The sequence below is a fragment of the Chelonia mydas genome, chromosome 20, assembly GCF_015237465.2.
Source record: "Chelonia mydas isolate rCheMyd1 chromosome 20, rCheMyd1.pri.v2, whole genome shotgun sequence".
NCBI lineage: Eukaryota > Metazoa > Chordata > Testudines > Cheloniidae > Chelonia > Chelonia mydas.
This window is the reverse complement of record NC_051260.2, coordinates 18,065,055-18,081,386: the sequence shown is the minus strand read 5'-3', so window position 1 is coordinate 18,081,386 and position 16,332 is coordinate 18,065,055. Positions and strand designations below refer to the sequence as shown.

Below are 16,332 nucleotides of genomic sequence, written 5' to 3'. Positions count from 1 at the left end.
CTCCGGGGTTTCCGGCGGCGTCGGGGGCGGGCGGCTCCTGGGCGTCGGGGGCGGGCGGCTCCAGGGCGTCGGGGGCGGGCGGCTCCGGGGTTTCAGGCGGCGTCGGGGGCGGGCGGCTCCGGGGCGTCGGGGGTTCAGGTGGCTCCGGGGTTTCAGGCGGCGTCGGGGGCGGGCGGCTCCGGGGCGTCGGGGGCGGGCGGCTCCAGGGCGTCGGGGGCGGGCGGCTCCGGGGTTTCAGGCGGCGTCGGGGGCGGGCGGCTCCGGGGCGTCGGGGGCGGGCGGCTCCGGGGCGTCGGGGGTTCAGGTGGCTCCGGGGTTTCAGGCGGCGTCGGGGGCGGGCGGCTCCGGGGCGTCGGGGGCGGGCGGCTCCAGGGCGTCGGGGGCGGGCGGCTCCGGGGTTTCAGGCGGCGTCGGGGGCGGGCGGCTCCAGGGCGTCGGGGGCGGGCGGCTCCGGGGCGTCGGGGGTTCAGGTGGCTCCGGGGTTTCAGGCGGCGTCGGGGGCGGGCGGCTCCGGGGCGTCGGGGGCGGGCGGCTCCGGGGCGTCGGGGGCGGGCGGCTCCGGGGCGTCGGGGGTTCAGGTGGCTCCGGGGTTTCAGGCGGCGTCGGGGGCGGGCGGCTCCGGGGCGTCGGGGGCGGGCGGCTCCAGGGCGTCGGGGGTGGGCGGCTCCGGGGTTTCAGGCGGCGTCGGGGGCGGGCGGCTCCGGGGCGTCGGGGGTTCAGGTGGCTCCGGGGTAACAGGCGGCGTCGGGGGCGGGCGGCTCCAGGGCGTCGGGGGCGGGCGGCTCCAGGGCGTCGGGGGCGGGCGGCTCCAGGGTTTCAGGCGGCGTCGGGGGCGGGCGGCTCCAGGGCGTCGGGGGCGGGCGGCTCCGGGGCGTCGGGGGTTCAGGTGGCTCCGGGGTTTCAGGCGGCGTCGGGGGCGGGCGGCTCCAGGGCGTCGGGGGCGGGCGGCTCCAGGGCGTCGGGGGCGGGCGGCTCCAGGGTTTCAGGCGGCGTCGGGGGCGGGCGGCTCCGGGGCGTCGGGGGCGGGCGGCTCCGGGGCGTCGGGGGTTCAGGTGGCTCCGGGGTTTCAGGCGGCGTCGGGGGCGGGCGGCTCCAGGGCGTCGGGGGCGGGCGGCTCCAGGGCGTCGGGGGCGGGCGGCTCCGGGGTTTCAGGCGGCGTCGGGGGCGGGCGGCTCCGGGGCGTCGGGGGTTCAGGTGGCTCCGGGGTTTCAGGCGGCGTCGGGGGCGGGCGGCTCCAGGGCGTCGGGGGCGGGCGGCTCCAGGGTTTCAGGCGGCGTCGGGGGCGGGCGGCTCCAGAGCGTCGGGGGCGGGCGGCTCCGGGGCGTCGGGGGTTCAGGTGGCTCCGGGGTTTCAGGCGGCGTCGGGGGCGGGCGGCTCCAGGGCGTCGGGGGCGGGCGGCTCCAGGGCGTCGGGGGCGGGCGGCTCCGGGGCGTCGGGGGTTCAGGTGGCTCCGGGATTTCAGGCGGCGTCGGGGGCGGGCGGCTCCAGGGCGTCGGGGGCGGGCGGCTCCGGGGCGTCGGGGGCGGGCGGCTCCGGGGCGTCGGGGTTTCAGGCGGCGTCGGGGGCGGGCGGCTCGGGGGCGGGCGGCTCCGGGGTTTCAGGCGGCGTCGGGGGCGGGCGGCTCCGGGGCGTCGGGGGTTCAGGTGGCTCCGGGGTTTCAGGCGGCGTCGGGGGCGGGCGGCTCCAGGGCGTCGGGGGCGGGCGGCTCCAGGGCGTCGGGGGCGGGCGGCGCGGGCCGGACCATCATCACCACCTTGCGCAGGGAGTAGGCACCGCCGCGGAACTCGGCCCAGTAGACGCCGTCCTGGTAGCGGCTGCGGTAGTGCCCGCCCTTGTACCACACCCCGTTGAGGTTGGCGTGGGCGCAGGCGTTGTACCACCAGCCGCCCTTCTGGTACTGGGCGCAGCTCCCTGTGGGGAGGGAGATGGTGTCAGGGGCCGGGAGGTTCCCACGGGGGGGGCAGTGCCAACCCCCATGGCCCCCTAGGTCCGGGAGTCAGCCAGCCCCCCCCCGCCAGCCCCCTCTGGAGCCGTGGTGGGTAAGAGGGAAAGGGGCAGAACCTGCCCCCTGCTTACCCAGTTGTGGGCCCTGGTGCCCCCCCGCCCCCCGCAGCCCCCTCACCGCTGTAGGCGTCGTGGTCCCGGTCCAGGGTGCTGAAGGGGCGGCCGTCGTGCCAGGCCAGCGAGTCCCCGGCGCTGCCGCGGTACCGGCCCAGCCGCAGCCGGTAGGAGTCGCTCTCGGGCTCCAGGGCGAAGCGGGCGTAGTGGGCGTACGCCTGGCGCCCCGCCCAGTCCTCCAGCAGCACCCGCAGCGCGTAGGGCCCCGGGCCCTGCCCCGTCACCTGGCGGGTGTTCTCCAGGCCCAGCCAGTGCTCGCCGTCCAGCCTCCCGAAGCCGTGCTGGGGGGGGGTGCAGGGGGAGTGAGGGAAGAGACAGGGCTGGGGGGCCCTGGGAGGTGAGTGGGGGGTGGGTAATGGCCAGGGGCTCCTAGGGAAGGGGGACAGTCACTGGCCCCAGGAAGGTGAGTGGGGACCCTCCCTCAAATCCCCTTCCCCCACCCCCCTGGGCTCCGTGGCCAGTTCAGCCCTCGGCCCCCTGCTGTGGGGTCCCACGGGGCCGTTTGGAGGCCAGGCCCCACCCACCCCCCTCACCACCAGGCCCATCGCGACATCATCCCCTTTGTGGGGTCTGACCCCCTCCCCTGGTTCTAAGCTGCCCCCCACCCCCGGCCTAGCCGGGACCTGGCGCCCCCTCGGGCCCCCACGGCCTTGCAGCCCCCGCCCCACCCCGGGGATGGAACCCCAGGCTACCCAGGGCGGCCCCCCCCATGCCTTGTGCCCCCAGGCGGCCCCCCCATACCTTGTAGTGGTGCCAGGTGGTGAAGAAGCTGACGGAGCCGTCCTGGCGCCGTTGGATCACGGTCCAGCCCCCACCCTCGAGCTCCTGCTCGCACCAGACCTGCAGGGACTGTCCTGCGCCCGCCGGCTGCACCACATAGACCCCGCTGGCCCGGTGCCCGCCGCGCCGCGCCTCCAGGCAGTCGCGCCAGGGCCCTGCGCCCCGGGAGCCGTGTCAGAGGGACAGGGGGGCCAGGCCAGGCAGGCCGCCCCTGCCCACCATACCCCCCCAGGATGGGGATGTCTGAGGGCACTGCCCCCTCTGGGCTCCCCCTTTCCTGCCCCCTTTGCTGCTGGCCACCCCCAGCCAGAGATGCCCTTTGGTCCCTGGGGCTGGGATGGGGGGAGAGGCGAGCGGAATGGGTGGTTTTCCCCCCTCCCAGTCGTGAACCTCCTAACCCATCTGTGGGGGCGGGGGGGGATGGGGTGGATCGGGGCGGGGAGAGACCCCTGACAGGAGGCTGAGGGGGGCAAGGTGGTGCATTGGGGAGGGGGAGAGGTAGGGGGTGGGAGGCCCTGGGTGGGGAGGGCACCCCAGGCTGGAGGGGGGATGAGGTGGTGGGTTAGGGGTGAGCGTGAACTTTATTTTATGGCCCTGTCAGCCTGTAAAGCCTGCGGTGAAACCTGGCCCCACTCCCCCGACCCATGGATGTTCAGCCAAAGCCGGTGGGGGGCGGTGGCACGTCCCAGGCGTGGAGGGGGAGGCCGTGGGCCAGGCCCCCCTTCCCCCCGCCTGGCTCGGGCTGCAGACGCTGCTGCCAGCACCGTGGCCGCAGCAGGGAACAGGCCCGGGGGGGGCTGCAATCTGGGTGTCCCCCCTCCCCCCGTGACTCCGGCCGCCCGACTCACCCGGGGCCCTGGGGGGCAGCGTGGGGGGCGCCGGCTCCGTCTGGTCCATCTGCAGCTCGGCGGCAGCGTCGAAATGCGCCCTGCTCTCGTTGGCGACGCCGGACGGGCGGAGGGGCACCACCGGCACCAGGGGGGGCTGCGAGGAGAGGAGACGGGGCCCTGAGCCCGGGCACCCCCCCAGGGCACCGCCGCACCCCCAGTGCCCAGCGTGGGGCACCCCCCGCCCTGCCCCATTCCCCCCCTGCCCTGGCGTTACCTGTGGGGGGGCTGGCCCGGCGCCCCCCTGGCACTGCCGCTCCAGCCGCGCGATGAGGGCGCTCTGGTTGTTGACGAGGGCGGCCAGCGCCTGGTAGCGCAGCTCCAGCTGGCGGTAGCCGGCGGCCAGCCGCAGGGCCTGGGCCGAGGCGTTGGCCACGCGCCCCTCGAGCTGGGCCCGCAGCCCGGGCCGCTGGCGCCGCTGCAGGATCTCATGCAGCAGCTGGGCGTAGAGCTGGCCCACGCGGGCGTTCCTGGCGCGGCTCTCCTTGCGCAGGGCCTTCACCTCGCTCACCAGGGCGCCGTCCACCGCCGCCAGCCCCCGCAGCCGCTGCAGCTCCGCCTGCTGCCGGCCCAGCTCCGCCTGCAGCGCCCGCGTCTCGCCGCCGTCCGGCCCCGGCGGCGCGGGGGCAGCCCGCCCGCTGCTCCAGCACACGGCCCCCGTGACCTTCTGCTGCGGCACGATGAAGGTGTAGGTGCACTTGGCCCCGGGCGGGGGCTCGGCCGCCCGCCCCCCCCCGGCTCCGCCCCGGCTCCTCCGCACGGCTCTCCGAGTGCGCCAGCCCCGCCAGGCTCAGGAGCAGCAGGGCCGCGGGCCAGGGGGCCATGGCGCCGGGCTCTGGGGGGAGAACGGAGCTGGGAGGGGGGCACCGGGCTGGGAGCCGGGGTCCTGGGAGCGGTTCCCACCTCTGCCCTGCTGGCTGACCTTGGGCAAGTCCCTTCCCCTCTGCGTGACTCAGTTTCCTCACCCGCCCCGGGGCTGTCTGCGTGGCGGGGCAGCGCCTCTGGGTGCTGCTGGTCTAGAATTAATAGAACAGGGTCCCTACCTTAACTGAACCCCCTTGTGTGGGGGCAGGACACACCCCCTTGCTCTCACCACCAGACCCCACTCAGCTCCCAGAGCTGGGGGGAGAACCCAGGAGTCCTGGCTCCCAGCCCCCTGCTCTAACCCCCAAAGCTTCCTTGTGAAGTAATCTCTGTTGGAGACGGCTGCCCCTCACCCCCCCAGCACCGCTCAGTGGGGCCAGGCAGCCTGCTCCACTCCCGCCCCAGGCTCTGTTAGTTCCCTGGCGGGGCAGGGGGGTCCCTGGATACCAGCTCCCTGGGCTCACGGCCCTGGCGGCCCCTGGGCAGCTGCTCCCCACCCGCCCCATCTCAGGCCTGCGCTGGGCTTATCCCTGCCTCTAAACAAGGCTGGCCCCTGACCCCGTTCCCACGCTGCCCCCGGGGCAGTGGAGCCCCACCCACTGGGGGGAATGTGGAGGATGCCTGGATTCCTGGGGGGGAGAAGCTGACCCAGCTCTAGCCCCAGCCCCCCCATGGGACAAGGGGCATTCCCTGGCTAGCTCTGGGCACAGAGCCTGGCCGCAACGAGGGCCGGGCTCTGCCCGTCAGTGGCGTGGCTGTGCAAAGAGCTCCAAGCACCACAGAGAACTGAGCCCTACCCCCCCACACACACACACACAGAGCACCAGTGCGAGCCCCATTTGCCAGTGGGGAAACTGAGGCACAGAATGAGGACGGGCTTTGCTCCCAAGTTGCACAAATCAGGTGAAGGTGGGGATAGCGTCCTGGCTGCCAGCCCGTCCCTCCAGCTCTAACCACTAGCCCCCACTCCTCTGGCAGAGCTAGGGACAGAACCCAGCAGTCTTGATACCCAACCCCGCTTCCCCCAGCACAGAAACCCTTCTCCAGCCGCTCCCTGGCATGCAGACGCGCCAGGAGCTGGGCTGTTCGCACCCCCCTGCCCCACACACGCAGAGCCAGTGCCGGGAAGGAGGGGACCGGCCCTGGTGCCAAACCCCTAGCACATCAGGTGACTATTCCAGCTGCCAGCGAAGGCTTTTCCCAGGGCTGTTTATCACACTGACACAGCACGAGCCAGCCCCGTGGAGCCACATGCCGGGGGCTCGGAATCGGGCCCTCGGCAATGCAAAGCTCCAGCCCCGGTGTCACGCTCCACCCGCCTGCCCCCACCAGAGCCCCCTTAGCTGGCCCCTCTCCAGAGCAGGGCGGCTCGGGGCCCCCCGGTGCCTGGGTCTGAGCGAGGCAGGCTGCCCCCCGCGGCCAGGCCGGTGCGGAGCGGAGCCAGGCAGCGTGGCTGTCCCGGGCAGAGCGGAGGGAGGAAATGTCCCCGCTGCACGTACGGCTCACAGGCTGGGGGGTGAAGCCGGCAGGTGGGCACCGGGGTCACCCCAAGTGCCGGATGCTGCCCAGACCCCTGCTGAGATCAGGGCCCCACAGACCTGATGGGGGGACAGTCCTGCAGCACCCCCACAGCGTTGGTACCCTGGCCAACACCCCCCCGTCCCAGAGCCCCCCAGGGTCCCTGCTGAGAGCCTGGCAGCTCTCGGGGGTGGGGGGTACTGAGGCCCCCAGTGGATTGGGATTGGCGAGGCTGCCCTCTTACCCCACAGGCAGCTGGACAGCCTGGCTACGAGCAGGGCACCTCCAGCAGGGTAATGCGGCCCTGGGCACGGCCAGACAGCAGAGCATGGGCGATGGCAGTGCCCGTCACCGGGGGGCACCCCCCTGCCCAGAGGCTCGGGAACCCCCACGGGGCTACGAGTGTCCCAGAGGAGAGCGGGGCCGCTTCGTGGAGCCCCGAGGCCCTGCCCGTCAGAGTGTCAGCCCCAGAGAGATGCAGGCACCTGCCACCGGGCACACAGGGACTCAGTGGCAGAGCCAGGAATTGAACCCAGAGTTCCTAGGGCCCAGTCCTATGGCCTCCCCACAAGCCCCCTGCTTGCTGCAGCCCCTGTGGGCAAGGAGGCTGCCACGTGCAGCTGCCCCCCTGGGTTTGCAGGTCCCCTCTCAGAGGGGCAGGCCTGGCCCCTGGGGTCACCACTTGGCTGCCTCCACTTACCAGTTACCTCCTGGCGCGTCTCCCTCGGCCGCAGGGGGCGCTCCGGTGCAGTCAGTGCTGGGGCGGGCAGGAGGTGGCCACCGCCGACCCGCACGCCGGGCAAGGGACAAAGTAGGAGCAGATGCATTAGACGTGGAAGAGCCCAGTTAGCAACCACCTAAACCCCACTCCTGTCCCCAACCCAGTAACAGAACCCAGGAGTCCTGGCTCCCAGCCCCCAGCTCTAACCACTAACCCCCCACTCCCGTCCCAGAGCTGGGATAGACCCCAGGAGTCCTGGCTCCCAGCCCCTCTGCCTGCCCAGAGCCCACGCCCAGGCCGTCCGTGTGGGCAGGGCTCTCCCAGCAGAAGGCCCGTGATGCTAAGCAGGAGGAGGGCATGGGAATGCCTTTCCTGACCCCCGGCCCCGCAAGCAGGTCTGAGGGCAGCGCTCCGAGCCCAGCTGTAAATATTCACATCCTGCTCATTCCTCCGCTCCGTGCCTGCTCACCCCACCCGCCCCCCATCCTGCCAGGCACCCCCTGGGCTGTTGCTCCCCACGCCCCTCCCAGCAGCTAGGAGCTGGGACAAACTCCCCCGAAGTCTCCCAAGCAGTCCTCCCGGCCCAGCGCGTTCCCCTCCCATCCCCTCCAGCCCCCTGGGACCCACCTTGACCCCCATCTGTCCCCCAGGAGAAGGGTCCGATCCCCCAGCTCCACAGCGCACAGCTGCCGGCCCCAGGGCAGGTCAGTGGAATGCCAACGCCCTGGCACCTCTGCCCAGCCAGCGGACGGGCAGACGAGCCACTGGCCAGCCCCGGTCCCTGCCCAGGGTGCAGATGCCAGTGACAGCTGCAGGCCCCGGCTGAGCACTGCAGCGCCTGCCTAGGAATGCCGCTCCCGGACAGGCAGGCAGCCAGCGGCCGCTCCAGCTACTGCTCCCCGCCTCCTCCGCCTCCCCTCCCAGCTCCGAGCAGGGCCCAGCCCAGGCCGGCTGCGGGTGGCACCTGGGGAGCAGATTCCGGCTCCTGGTCACAGCCCTGCATGGTGCCTGGCAGCGGCCCAGAGGGCAGGGACCAAGGGGTGGGGGGTCACCGCACGGGACACCCCGGAGCCCTGGCAGCCCGAGCAGTGAGATTCGGGGCTGGCATACCAGGCAGACACACCCCTCTGCAGATGCCAGGCCCATCCCCGGAGTGCCAGCCCAGCAGGGCAGTGCACAGAGAACCCCCAAGGCTTGTCTGGTGCCCCCCCCCGTGCCACATGCCCCTCTGCCCCGGGCGGCCCTGGCGCGGGCCACATGCTAGGCTGGCGGACGCCAGAGAGCGGGAGGCCCTGGCACGTTCCACAGGCCCAGACAGGTGGGAATTTTTCAACTACCTGTTTTTTGGAGGAAAATGATTCCATGGCACCAGGACATTTTGCGGGAAAGGCTCTCGGGGCCAGCATGGGGCACCCAGGGTAGGCCATGGTGCGGGCGCTCACCTGGGAGACCCAGGTCAGGTCCCTGCTCTGCCTGATTGGGATCCTCAGGGACTTGAACCTGGGGGTCCCACGTCTCTGGGGAGAACCCGCCCAGCTGGACTAGTGGTAGCAGCTGGCTGCCGGGTTTGGGCCCCTGGGCTGGTGCTCTCAGGGTGCTCGCACTGGTGTGGGGCAGTGCCCCCTAAGCGAGACATGGCCGAGCTGGGGTTTGCACCCACAGAGCCTGCCGAGGTTTAGCAGGGGTGATTCCGAATGCGGGCCTGGCCTGTAGCAGCCCTGGGGACATCACGGGAAGCCGAGTGCGGTGGGGCTGAGCCCTGGGGGAGGATTCGCCAATCCCCTGGGCTGCGATGGAGCCTCTCAGGACCCAGCGTATCCGGCTGCTGCTTAGCATCGGGCCTCTGTCCAGCCCCTGCATGGCCTGGGAGGGGGGGCTGGGACGCTGGTTAAGGCAGGCAAAGTTTGTCAGGACAGGCGGCTGGAGCGCCGGGCACAGACACCTCAGCGCTGGGCCATCGGGCTGCGTGTGGAGCCCACCCATTAAACAAAGGGTTAAGGGGCCTTGCGAGCAGCACAGAGATCCTGGGAATTAGGGGAACGGCGGCTCTCCCGGCAGGGTGGGCATGGGGAAGCGAGGGTGGTGTCCACCGAGGCCCCTGCAGGCACCCTGGGAAAGGAGAAGCCCCCCATGGTGCTGTGCCAGATCTCGGGGCGGAGCTGAGCCCAGGGCCCCAACCACCTCATTCCAAAGCAGGGAAGGGGACAATCTGCTTTTAATTTCCTGGCCTTTGTAGCCCAGCCAAGACACACTCCGGAGAGCCAGGTGCTGGCCCAGCAGAGCGCGAGGCAGGTCGGGGGGGCCGGGATCTGTGGAGGGGAGAACAGAGCTCCCAGGACGGGGGGATCCGGCCAGGCTGGGCTCCCCACTGCGAGGGGACCTGCGCGTTGGGGACCCCTGGCAATGCCGGGCCCAAAGGGGAGACGGCCTGGGCGGGCGCCGCGCTGGGTTCTCGTCCTGGCCCAGTAAATCACCCCCCTCTTGGCGCCTTTGTTCCCCTCCAGCCCTGGGCATGGGGGACACCTTAGGATTGCCCCCCGAGGTCCTGCCCCTTTCCCCAAGGCCCCACCCCCATCGCTCGCTCTTCCACCCCTTTTCCCCTCACTGGCTGGATTGTCTCCTCCCCCAGCTCCCTCTGCTCTGGGGCCGGGCTGGGACCGCTGCCTGTCACGGAGTGTGGGGGAGTCCAGGCCCTGCACCCCTCTTCCTGGGATTCACTGAGACTCTCAGCCAGCCAGTAACACAGAAGGTTTATTAGACGACCCGAACAGGGTCTAACACAGAGCTTGTGGATACACCCAGGACCCCTCAGTCAAGTCCTTCTGGGGGAGCAGGGAGCTTAGACGCCAGCGCTGGGGTTCCCTGCGTTCCTCCACCCAGCCCCAAACTGAAACTAAACCCCCCACAGCAGGCTCCCTTCTGCAGCCTCTGATCACATTACTGGGCAGAGGTGTTACCTCCCCCTCCCCCTCCCCCTCCTGGCTCAGGTGACAGGCTCTCAGGTCTCCCCTCCCCAGGGCACATTCCCAGGTCAACACCCCCCCCCCTTCCTGCTGCGTCCCATCGTCACATCTCTCCCCCCTTCGAGACTGAACTGAGCGGGGTCACTCTGACCCGTGACCTTGGGAAGTTCAGGGCCCCCTCTCCGGGACAGCGCATCCGCTATCAGGTTGGCACTTCCCTTCACGTGGACCACGTCCAAGTCGTAATCCTGCAGGAGCAGGCTCCACCTCAGGAGCTTGGCGTTGGCTCCTTTCATCTGGTGCAGCCAGGTCAGGGGAGAGTGGTCGGTGTACACGGTGAAGTGTGGCCCGAAGAGATAGGGCTCTAGTTTCTTGAGGGCCCACACCATGGCCAGGCACTCCTTCTCGATGGCCGCGTAGTGTTGCTCCCGGGGTAGCAACTTCTTGCTCAGGTACACGATGGGGTGTCTCTCCCCCTTTTCATCCTCCTGCATTAACCCCGCCCCCAGTCCCTTGTCGGAGGCGTCGGTGAACACCACAAAGGGCTTGTCAAAGTCTGGGTTTGCCAGAACTGGGCCACTGACCAGAGCCTCCTTCAGCGCCCGGAAAGCCTCCTGGCACTGCTCGGTCCAGACCACCTTGTCTGGCTTCCCCTTCTTGCATAGGTCAGTGATGGGGGTGGCGATGGCGCTAAAGTGGGGCACAAATCTTCGGTAGTATCCTGCCATCCCAATAAAGGCTTGGACCTGCTTTTTGGTGTAGGGAGCGGGCCAGTCTCTGATCACCTCCACCTTGGCCGGTTCCGGCTTTAGGCGGCCGCTCCCCACCCGATGGCCCAGGTAAGATACTTCAGCCATCCCCACCTTGCACTTCTCCGCTTTTACAGTCAGCCCAGCCCCCTGGAGTCGGTCCAGCACTTGTCTAACCTGGGACACGTGGTCCTCCCAGGTCTGGCTAAAGACACAGACGTCATCAATATACGCCACGGCAAAACTCTCCATCCCCCTCAGGAGCTGGTCCACCAGGCGCTGGAAGGTGGCCGGCGCTCCCTTGAGGCCGAAACGCAGGGTCAGGAACTCATAGAGCCCCAGAGGAGTGATAAAGGCCGATTTCAGCCGGGCATCTGCATCCAGCGGCACTTGCCAGTAGCCCTTTGTAAGGTCCATGGTGGTAAGGTACCGGGCTCCTTCCAGCTTGTCTAGGAGCTCGTCCGGCCTGGGCATGGGGTAGGCATCAGATACAGGGATGGCATTGAGCTTCCGATAGTCCACACAGAACCGGACCGACCCATCCTTTTTGGGGACCAGCACCACCGGCGAGGCCCAAAGGCTGGCAGATGGCTGGATCACCCCCAAAGCCAGCATGTCCCGGACCTCTCTTTCCAGGTCCTGAGCAGTTTTCCCTGTGACTCGGAAGGGGGAGCATCTTATCGGCGGGTGCAACCCCGTCTGCACTCGGTGGACAGTCAGATTAGTGCATCCAGGCTGGTTGGAAAACAGCTGTCGGGACGGATGCAGCACCCCCCTGACCTCAGCTTGCTGGGCAGGGGTTAGCTGATCCGAGAGGGGAATTGTTTCCAGGGGGGAACCAGCTCTGGTCCCAGGGAATAGATCTACTAAAGGGTCATCTCCCTGCTCCTCCCACTGTCCACACACGGCCAACACCACATTCCCCCTGGCATAATATGGCTTCATCATATTCACATAGTACACCCGGCGGTGGTGCGCCCGGTTCGACAGCTCCACCAGATAGTTTACCTCATTCAGCTGCTTGACAACCTTGAAAGGGCCCTCCCAGGCGGCCTGTAGTTTGTTCTTTCTCACGGGGATGAGAACCATCACCTGGTCCCCGGTGGCGTAGGCCCGGGCCCGCGCCCTGCGGTCATACCAGACCTTCTGCTTCCTCTGGGCTCTGGCCAGATTCTCCCTGGCCAGGCCCATGAGTTCAGCCAGTCTCTCTCGGAAGATCAGGACATACTCCACCACTGACTCTCCATCGGGAGTGGCCTTCCCCTCCCACTCGTCTCTCATCAGGTCCAGGGGGCCCCTCACCCTCCTTCCATATAACAGTTCGAAAGGCGAAAATCCGGTAGACTCCTGGGGCACCTCCCTGTACGCGAACAGCAGGTGAGGTAAGTACTTGTCCCAATCCTGCGGGTGCTGGTTCATAAAGGTTTTCAGCATCATCTTTAGCGTCCCGTTAAACCTCTCCACCAGCCCATTGGACTGGGGGTGATACGCTGAGGCCCAGTCGTGCCGGACCCCACATTTCTCCCACAAGCACCGGAGCAGGGCCGACATGAAGTTGGAGCCTTGGTTTGTCAAGACTTCCCTGGGGAACCCCACTCGGCTGAAAATGGTCAGGAGCGCATCTGCCACGGTGTCTGCTTCAATGGAAGCTAAGGGCACTGCCTCGGGGTAGCGGGTGGCGAAATCTACCACCACCAGAATGTATTTCTTCCCTGACCGGGTCGTCTTGCTGAGAGGCCCCACGATGTCCATGGCCACCTTCTGGAAAGGCTCCTCTATGATGGGCAAAGGTCTCAAGGCCGCTTTCCCCTTGTCCCGGGCCTTCCCCACCCTCTGACAGGGGTCGCAGGATCGGCAATACTGCCGGACCGTGGTAAAGACCCCGGGCCAGTAAAAGTTCTGTAGCAACCTCTGCCGGGTGCGCCGGATTCCCTGGTGCCCTGCGAGGGGGATGTCATGGGCCAGGGACAGGAGCTTGCGGCGATACTTCTGGGGGACCACCAGCTGCCTCCTGATCCCACAGGACTCCCCTTCCCCTGGGGGAGCCCATTCTCGGTACAGGAACCCCTTCTCCCTTAGGAACTTCTCCTGGCAGCCTCTCCTCATGGTCCCTATGTCACGGAGTCCAATGGGCGATACTCTGGAACTGCTCCCCATGAAGCCAGTCAGGACTCTGGGGCAGTCGCCTTTCTGTGAGCAGCCTGTCTTCAGGACACACAGCTCACCCAGCTTCCACCTTCCTGGGTCTGACCTCGAAGCATTCAGCATCCTCTGCCCCTCCGTGCGCTTCCCACAGCGAGTCCACCCAGGCGGGCTCCCGGGGAAGCCAGAGGGTCCTGCACCCCAACTTCGCAGTCAGACGTGACTCTCAGCCAGACAGTAAAACAGAAGGTTTATTAGATGACAGGATCATGGTCTAAAACAGAGCTTGCAGGTGCAGAGAACGGGACCCCTCGGCTGGGTCCATTTTGGGGGGCAGTGAGCCAGACAGCCACGTCTGCACTTCGCTCCATGTCCCAGCCAGCCCCAAACTGAAACTCCCTCCAGCCCCTCCTCCTCTGGGCTTTGTCCCTTTCCTGGGCCAGGAGGGCACCTGATTCCTTTGTTCTCCAACCCTTTAGCGCTCACCTTGCAGGGGGGAAGGGCCAGGCCATCAGTTGCCAGGAAACAGGGTGTCGGCCATTCTCTGTGTCCAGACCCCTGCACACACCTGCCCTCTAGGGCTCTGCAATGACCATACACCCTTACCCCACCCCCTAGAGACTTAAGAACTGCATAGGGGAAACTGAGGCACCCCCACAATATTCGGAGGAAACATTAAGAACAGTCCCACTTCGTCACACCCTACCACACTGAGGTCGGCCAAGTCTCTGAGCTTCCGCAAGGAGGGATCTTTCCTCAACTCGGCCTGGAACTCAGCGGCTGGGGAAGGGATGGGGACCGGTTCCCCCTCAGTGGCCAGGTCTGAGGCCTCTGCCTCTCTGAGCCGTGCCCCTCGGCGCTCCCTCCCCACCAGGGTAGGGTCCTGCGCCTCCGGTGTGGTACCCTCCCCAGGGTCAGGTCGCAGTGCCCCTCGCTGGCTCTGGCTACGGGTCACAACCAGGGTGGTCTGGGGCTTGCTTGGCCAGTCCTCTAGGTCCCCCCCATCAAAACCTCAGTGGGCAAATGGTGGTGTACCCCCACATCCTTGGGGCCCTCCTTGGCCCCCCATTTCAGGTGTACCCTTGCCACGGGCACCTTAAATGTGGTCCCGCCCACCCCTGTCAGGGTCAGGTAGGTGTTGGGCACCACCCGATCTGGGGCCACCACCTCGGGCCGGGCCAGCGTCACCTCCGCGCCTGTATCCCACTATCCATTGACCTTCCTCCCATCCACCTCCAGGGGAACAAGGCACTCTCTCCGGAGGGACAGCCCCGCACCCACCCTATAAACTGAGCACCCTGAGTCCGGAGCATCCGGCCCTCTGGCGGAGCTGGCCGGGGGTACTCTTCCCTCCTGAGCAGGTGGTAAACTGGTAGCCCCCCTTTCCTGGGTCGTCTGCCCCTCGTCCAGCTGAGTCCCTACCCAGTTAACCCTGGGTAGGTTGGGTCTGCTCAGTTTGTCCCTGAGCCCGGGGCACTGGGTCCCTACGTGGCCTCTCTGGCCACAGTGATAGCAGCTCAGGTCACGTTGGTCCCCTCGAGCGGGTCGGAGGGGCCCGACACCAGGCGCTCCCCTTTGGAGGGGGTTCTCCCTATTTCCCCGCTGGGAGGCCCCATGGTGACTCTCTCTCTGCATCGGGGGGGGGCCTGTTCTTTCGGGACTCCTCCCAGCTACCCCCTGACCGACTGTTCACAAACTCGTCGGCCAGCTGCCCTGCGTGCTGGGGGTTCGCGAGCTTTTTGTCCACCAGCCACAGCCTCACGTCGGAAGGGCACTGTTCATACAGCTGCTCCAGTACGATCAGGTCAAGCAGGTCCCCTTTAGTTTGGGCCCCCGCTGTCCACTTGCGGGCATATCCCTGCATCCGGTTGACCAGTTGTAGGTAGGTGACCTCAGGCGTTTTACGCTGACCCCGGAACCTTCTCCGGTACATCTCGGGGGTCAGCCCAAACTCACGGAGCAGGGCCTGTTTGAACAGTTCATAGTCCCCTGCCTCCGCCCCTGTCATTCGGCTGTACACCTCCACGGCTTTGGGGTCCAGTAAGGGGGTGAGGAACTGGAGCCTGTCTGCAGGGTCAACCCTGTGCATCTCGCAGGCATTCTCAAAGGCCGTCAGGAAGCTATCTATGTCCTCCCCCTCCTTCCGCTGGGCCAGGAAGCCCTTATCAAAGCTCCTTGCAGTCTTGGGTCCCCCCTCACTCACCGCAGCCGGGGCCCCACTGCTCCTCAGCCTGGCCAGCTCCAGTTCATGCTGTCTTTGTTTCTCCTTCTCCTGACGCTCCCTCTCCTTCTCCTGACGCTCCCTCTCCTTCTCCTCCTGCTCATGTTGACGTTCCCTCTCCTTCTCCTGACGCTCCCTCTCCTTCTCCTGACGCTCCCTCTCCTTCTCCTCCTGCTCATGTTGACGTTGTTTCTCATGATCCTCCAGCTCCCTCATTTTCATCTCCCTCTCCCATTCCAGCCGCATCCGCTCCAGGGATGGGGAGCTCCGCCGGGAGGATCCCCTGCTGGCTGCTGGGGTCAGGGGGCCCTCGGTATTCGCTGGGCTTCCCACAACCCCTCCCCCAGGCATAGGTAGGAAGGGTCTCGGGGTGTCCTGGGCAGCAGTCTGACCCCTCCCAGCCTGGTCAGGCCCCAGGGCCCACGCTGCATCCCCCGGGCGGCTTCCCTCCGGGACAGGGATCGGGTCATCCAAGCGATCCCTCTCCTCCAGCTGGGCAATCAGCTGTTCCTCGGTGGACCTCCCGATGAGCAGCCCCCTCTGCCTGCACAGCTCCACCAGGTCGCTCTTAAGGCGTTTAGCGTACATCTCCCGGCTGGCCACTCGCAGGCCGGGCAGCTTTCCAAGGTTTCCAGGAAAAGCCCCTCGTGTGCCAGTCCTTCTTGAGGTCACCACCTCTTTGCCAGGGTCGAGTTGCAGACTCCTCCGCCCCTGGGACCGCTCGCTGCAATCCCCCGGGGGACCCTGTTACTGCAAAAGTCCTTCTCTCTGGTCACACACTCCCAGGGGTTAACCGCCCCCTGGAACCGTCTCTCTCTGAAGCTTCAGCACGCCCGGTCCCCGTCAATCCCCCTTCGTTTTACTGTTCCCCAGTCACTTACTGCAGGAAGCGCCGTTCACGGGGTGCAGTAGATCCCACCGCTGCCACCAGTTGTCACGGAGTGTGGGGGAGTCCAGGCCCTGCACCCCTCTTCCTGGGATTCACTGAGACTCTCAGCCAGCCAGTAAAACAGAAGGTTTATTGGACAACAGGAACACAGTCCAAAACAGAGCTTGTGGGGACACCCAGGACTCCTCAGTCAAGTCCTTCTGGGGGAGCAGGGAGCTTAGACCCCAGCCCTGGGGTTCCCTGCGTTCCTCCACCCAGCCCCAAACTGAAACTAAACCCCCCCAGCAGGCTCCCTTCTCAGCCTGTCTCCACATTCCTGGGCAGAGGTGTTACCTCCCCCTCCCCCTCCTGGCTCAGGTGACAGGCTCTCAGGTCTCCCGTCCCCAGGGCACATTCCCAGGCCAACGCCCCCCCCTCCCTGCTGCATCACATCCTCACACTGCCCTCTGGCAAGGAGCCGGCCTGCAGGTGGTCCCGGCT

General features: G+C 67.7%; 1 protein-coding gene across 1 annotated transcript; it reads right to left on the bottom strand.

The window, feature by feature from the left end:
• Positions 1 to 1,566: 1,566 nt before the first annotated feature.
• On the bottom strand, positions 1,567 to 7,012 carry ANGPTL6 (angiopoietin like 6). The gene is given in 7 exon segments (XM_043533070.1): positions 1,567 to 1,911; positions 2,123 to 2,399; positions 2,860 to 3,053; positions 3,747 to 3,882; positions 4,003 to 4,518; positions 4,520 to 4,620; positions 6,868 to 7,012. Coding segments are annotated over 7 exon segments (1,605 nt in total). The 5' UTR covers positions 6,995 to 7,012; the 3' UTR covers positions 1,567 to 1,657.
• Between the last annotated feature and the right edge of the window lie 9,320 nt (positions 7,013 to 16,332).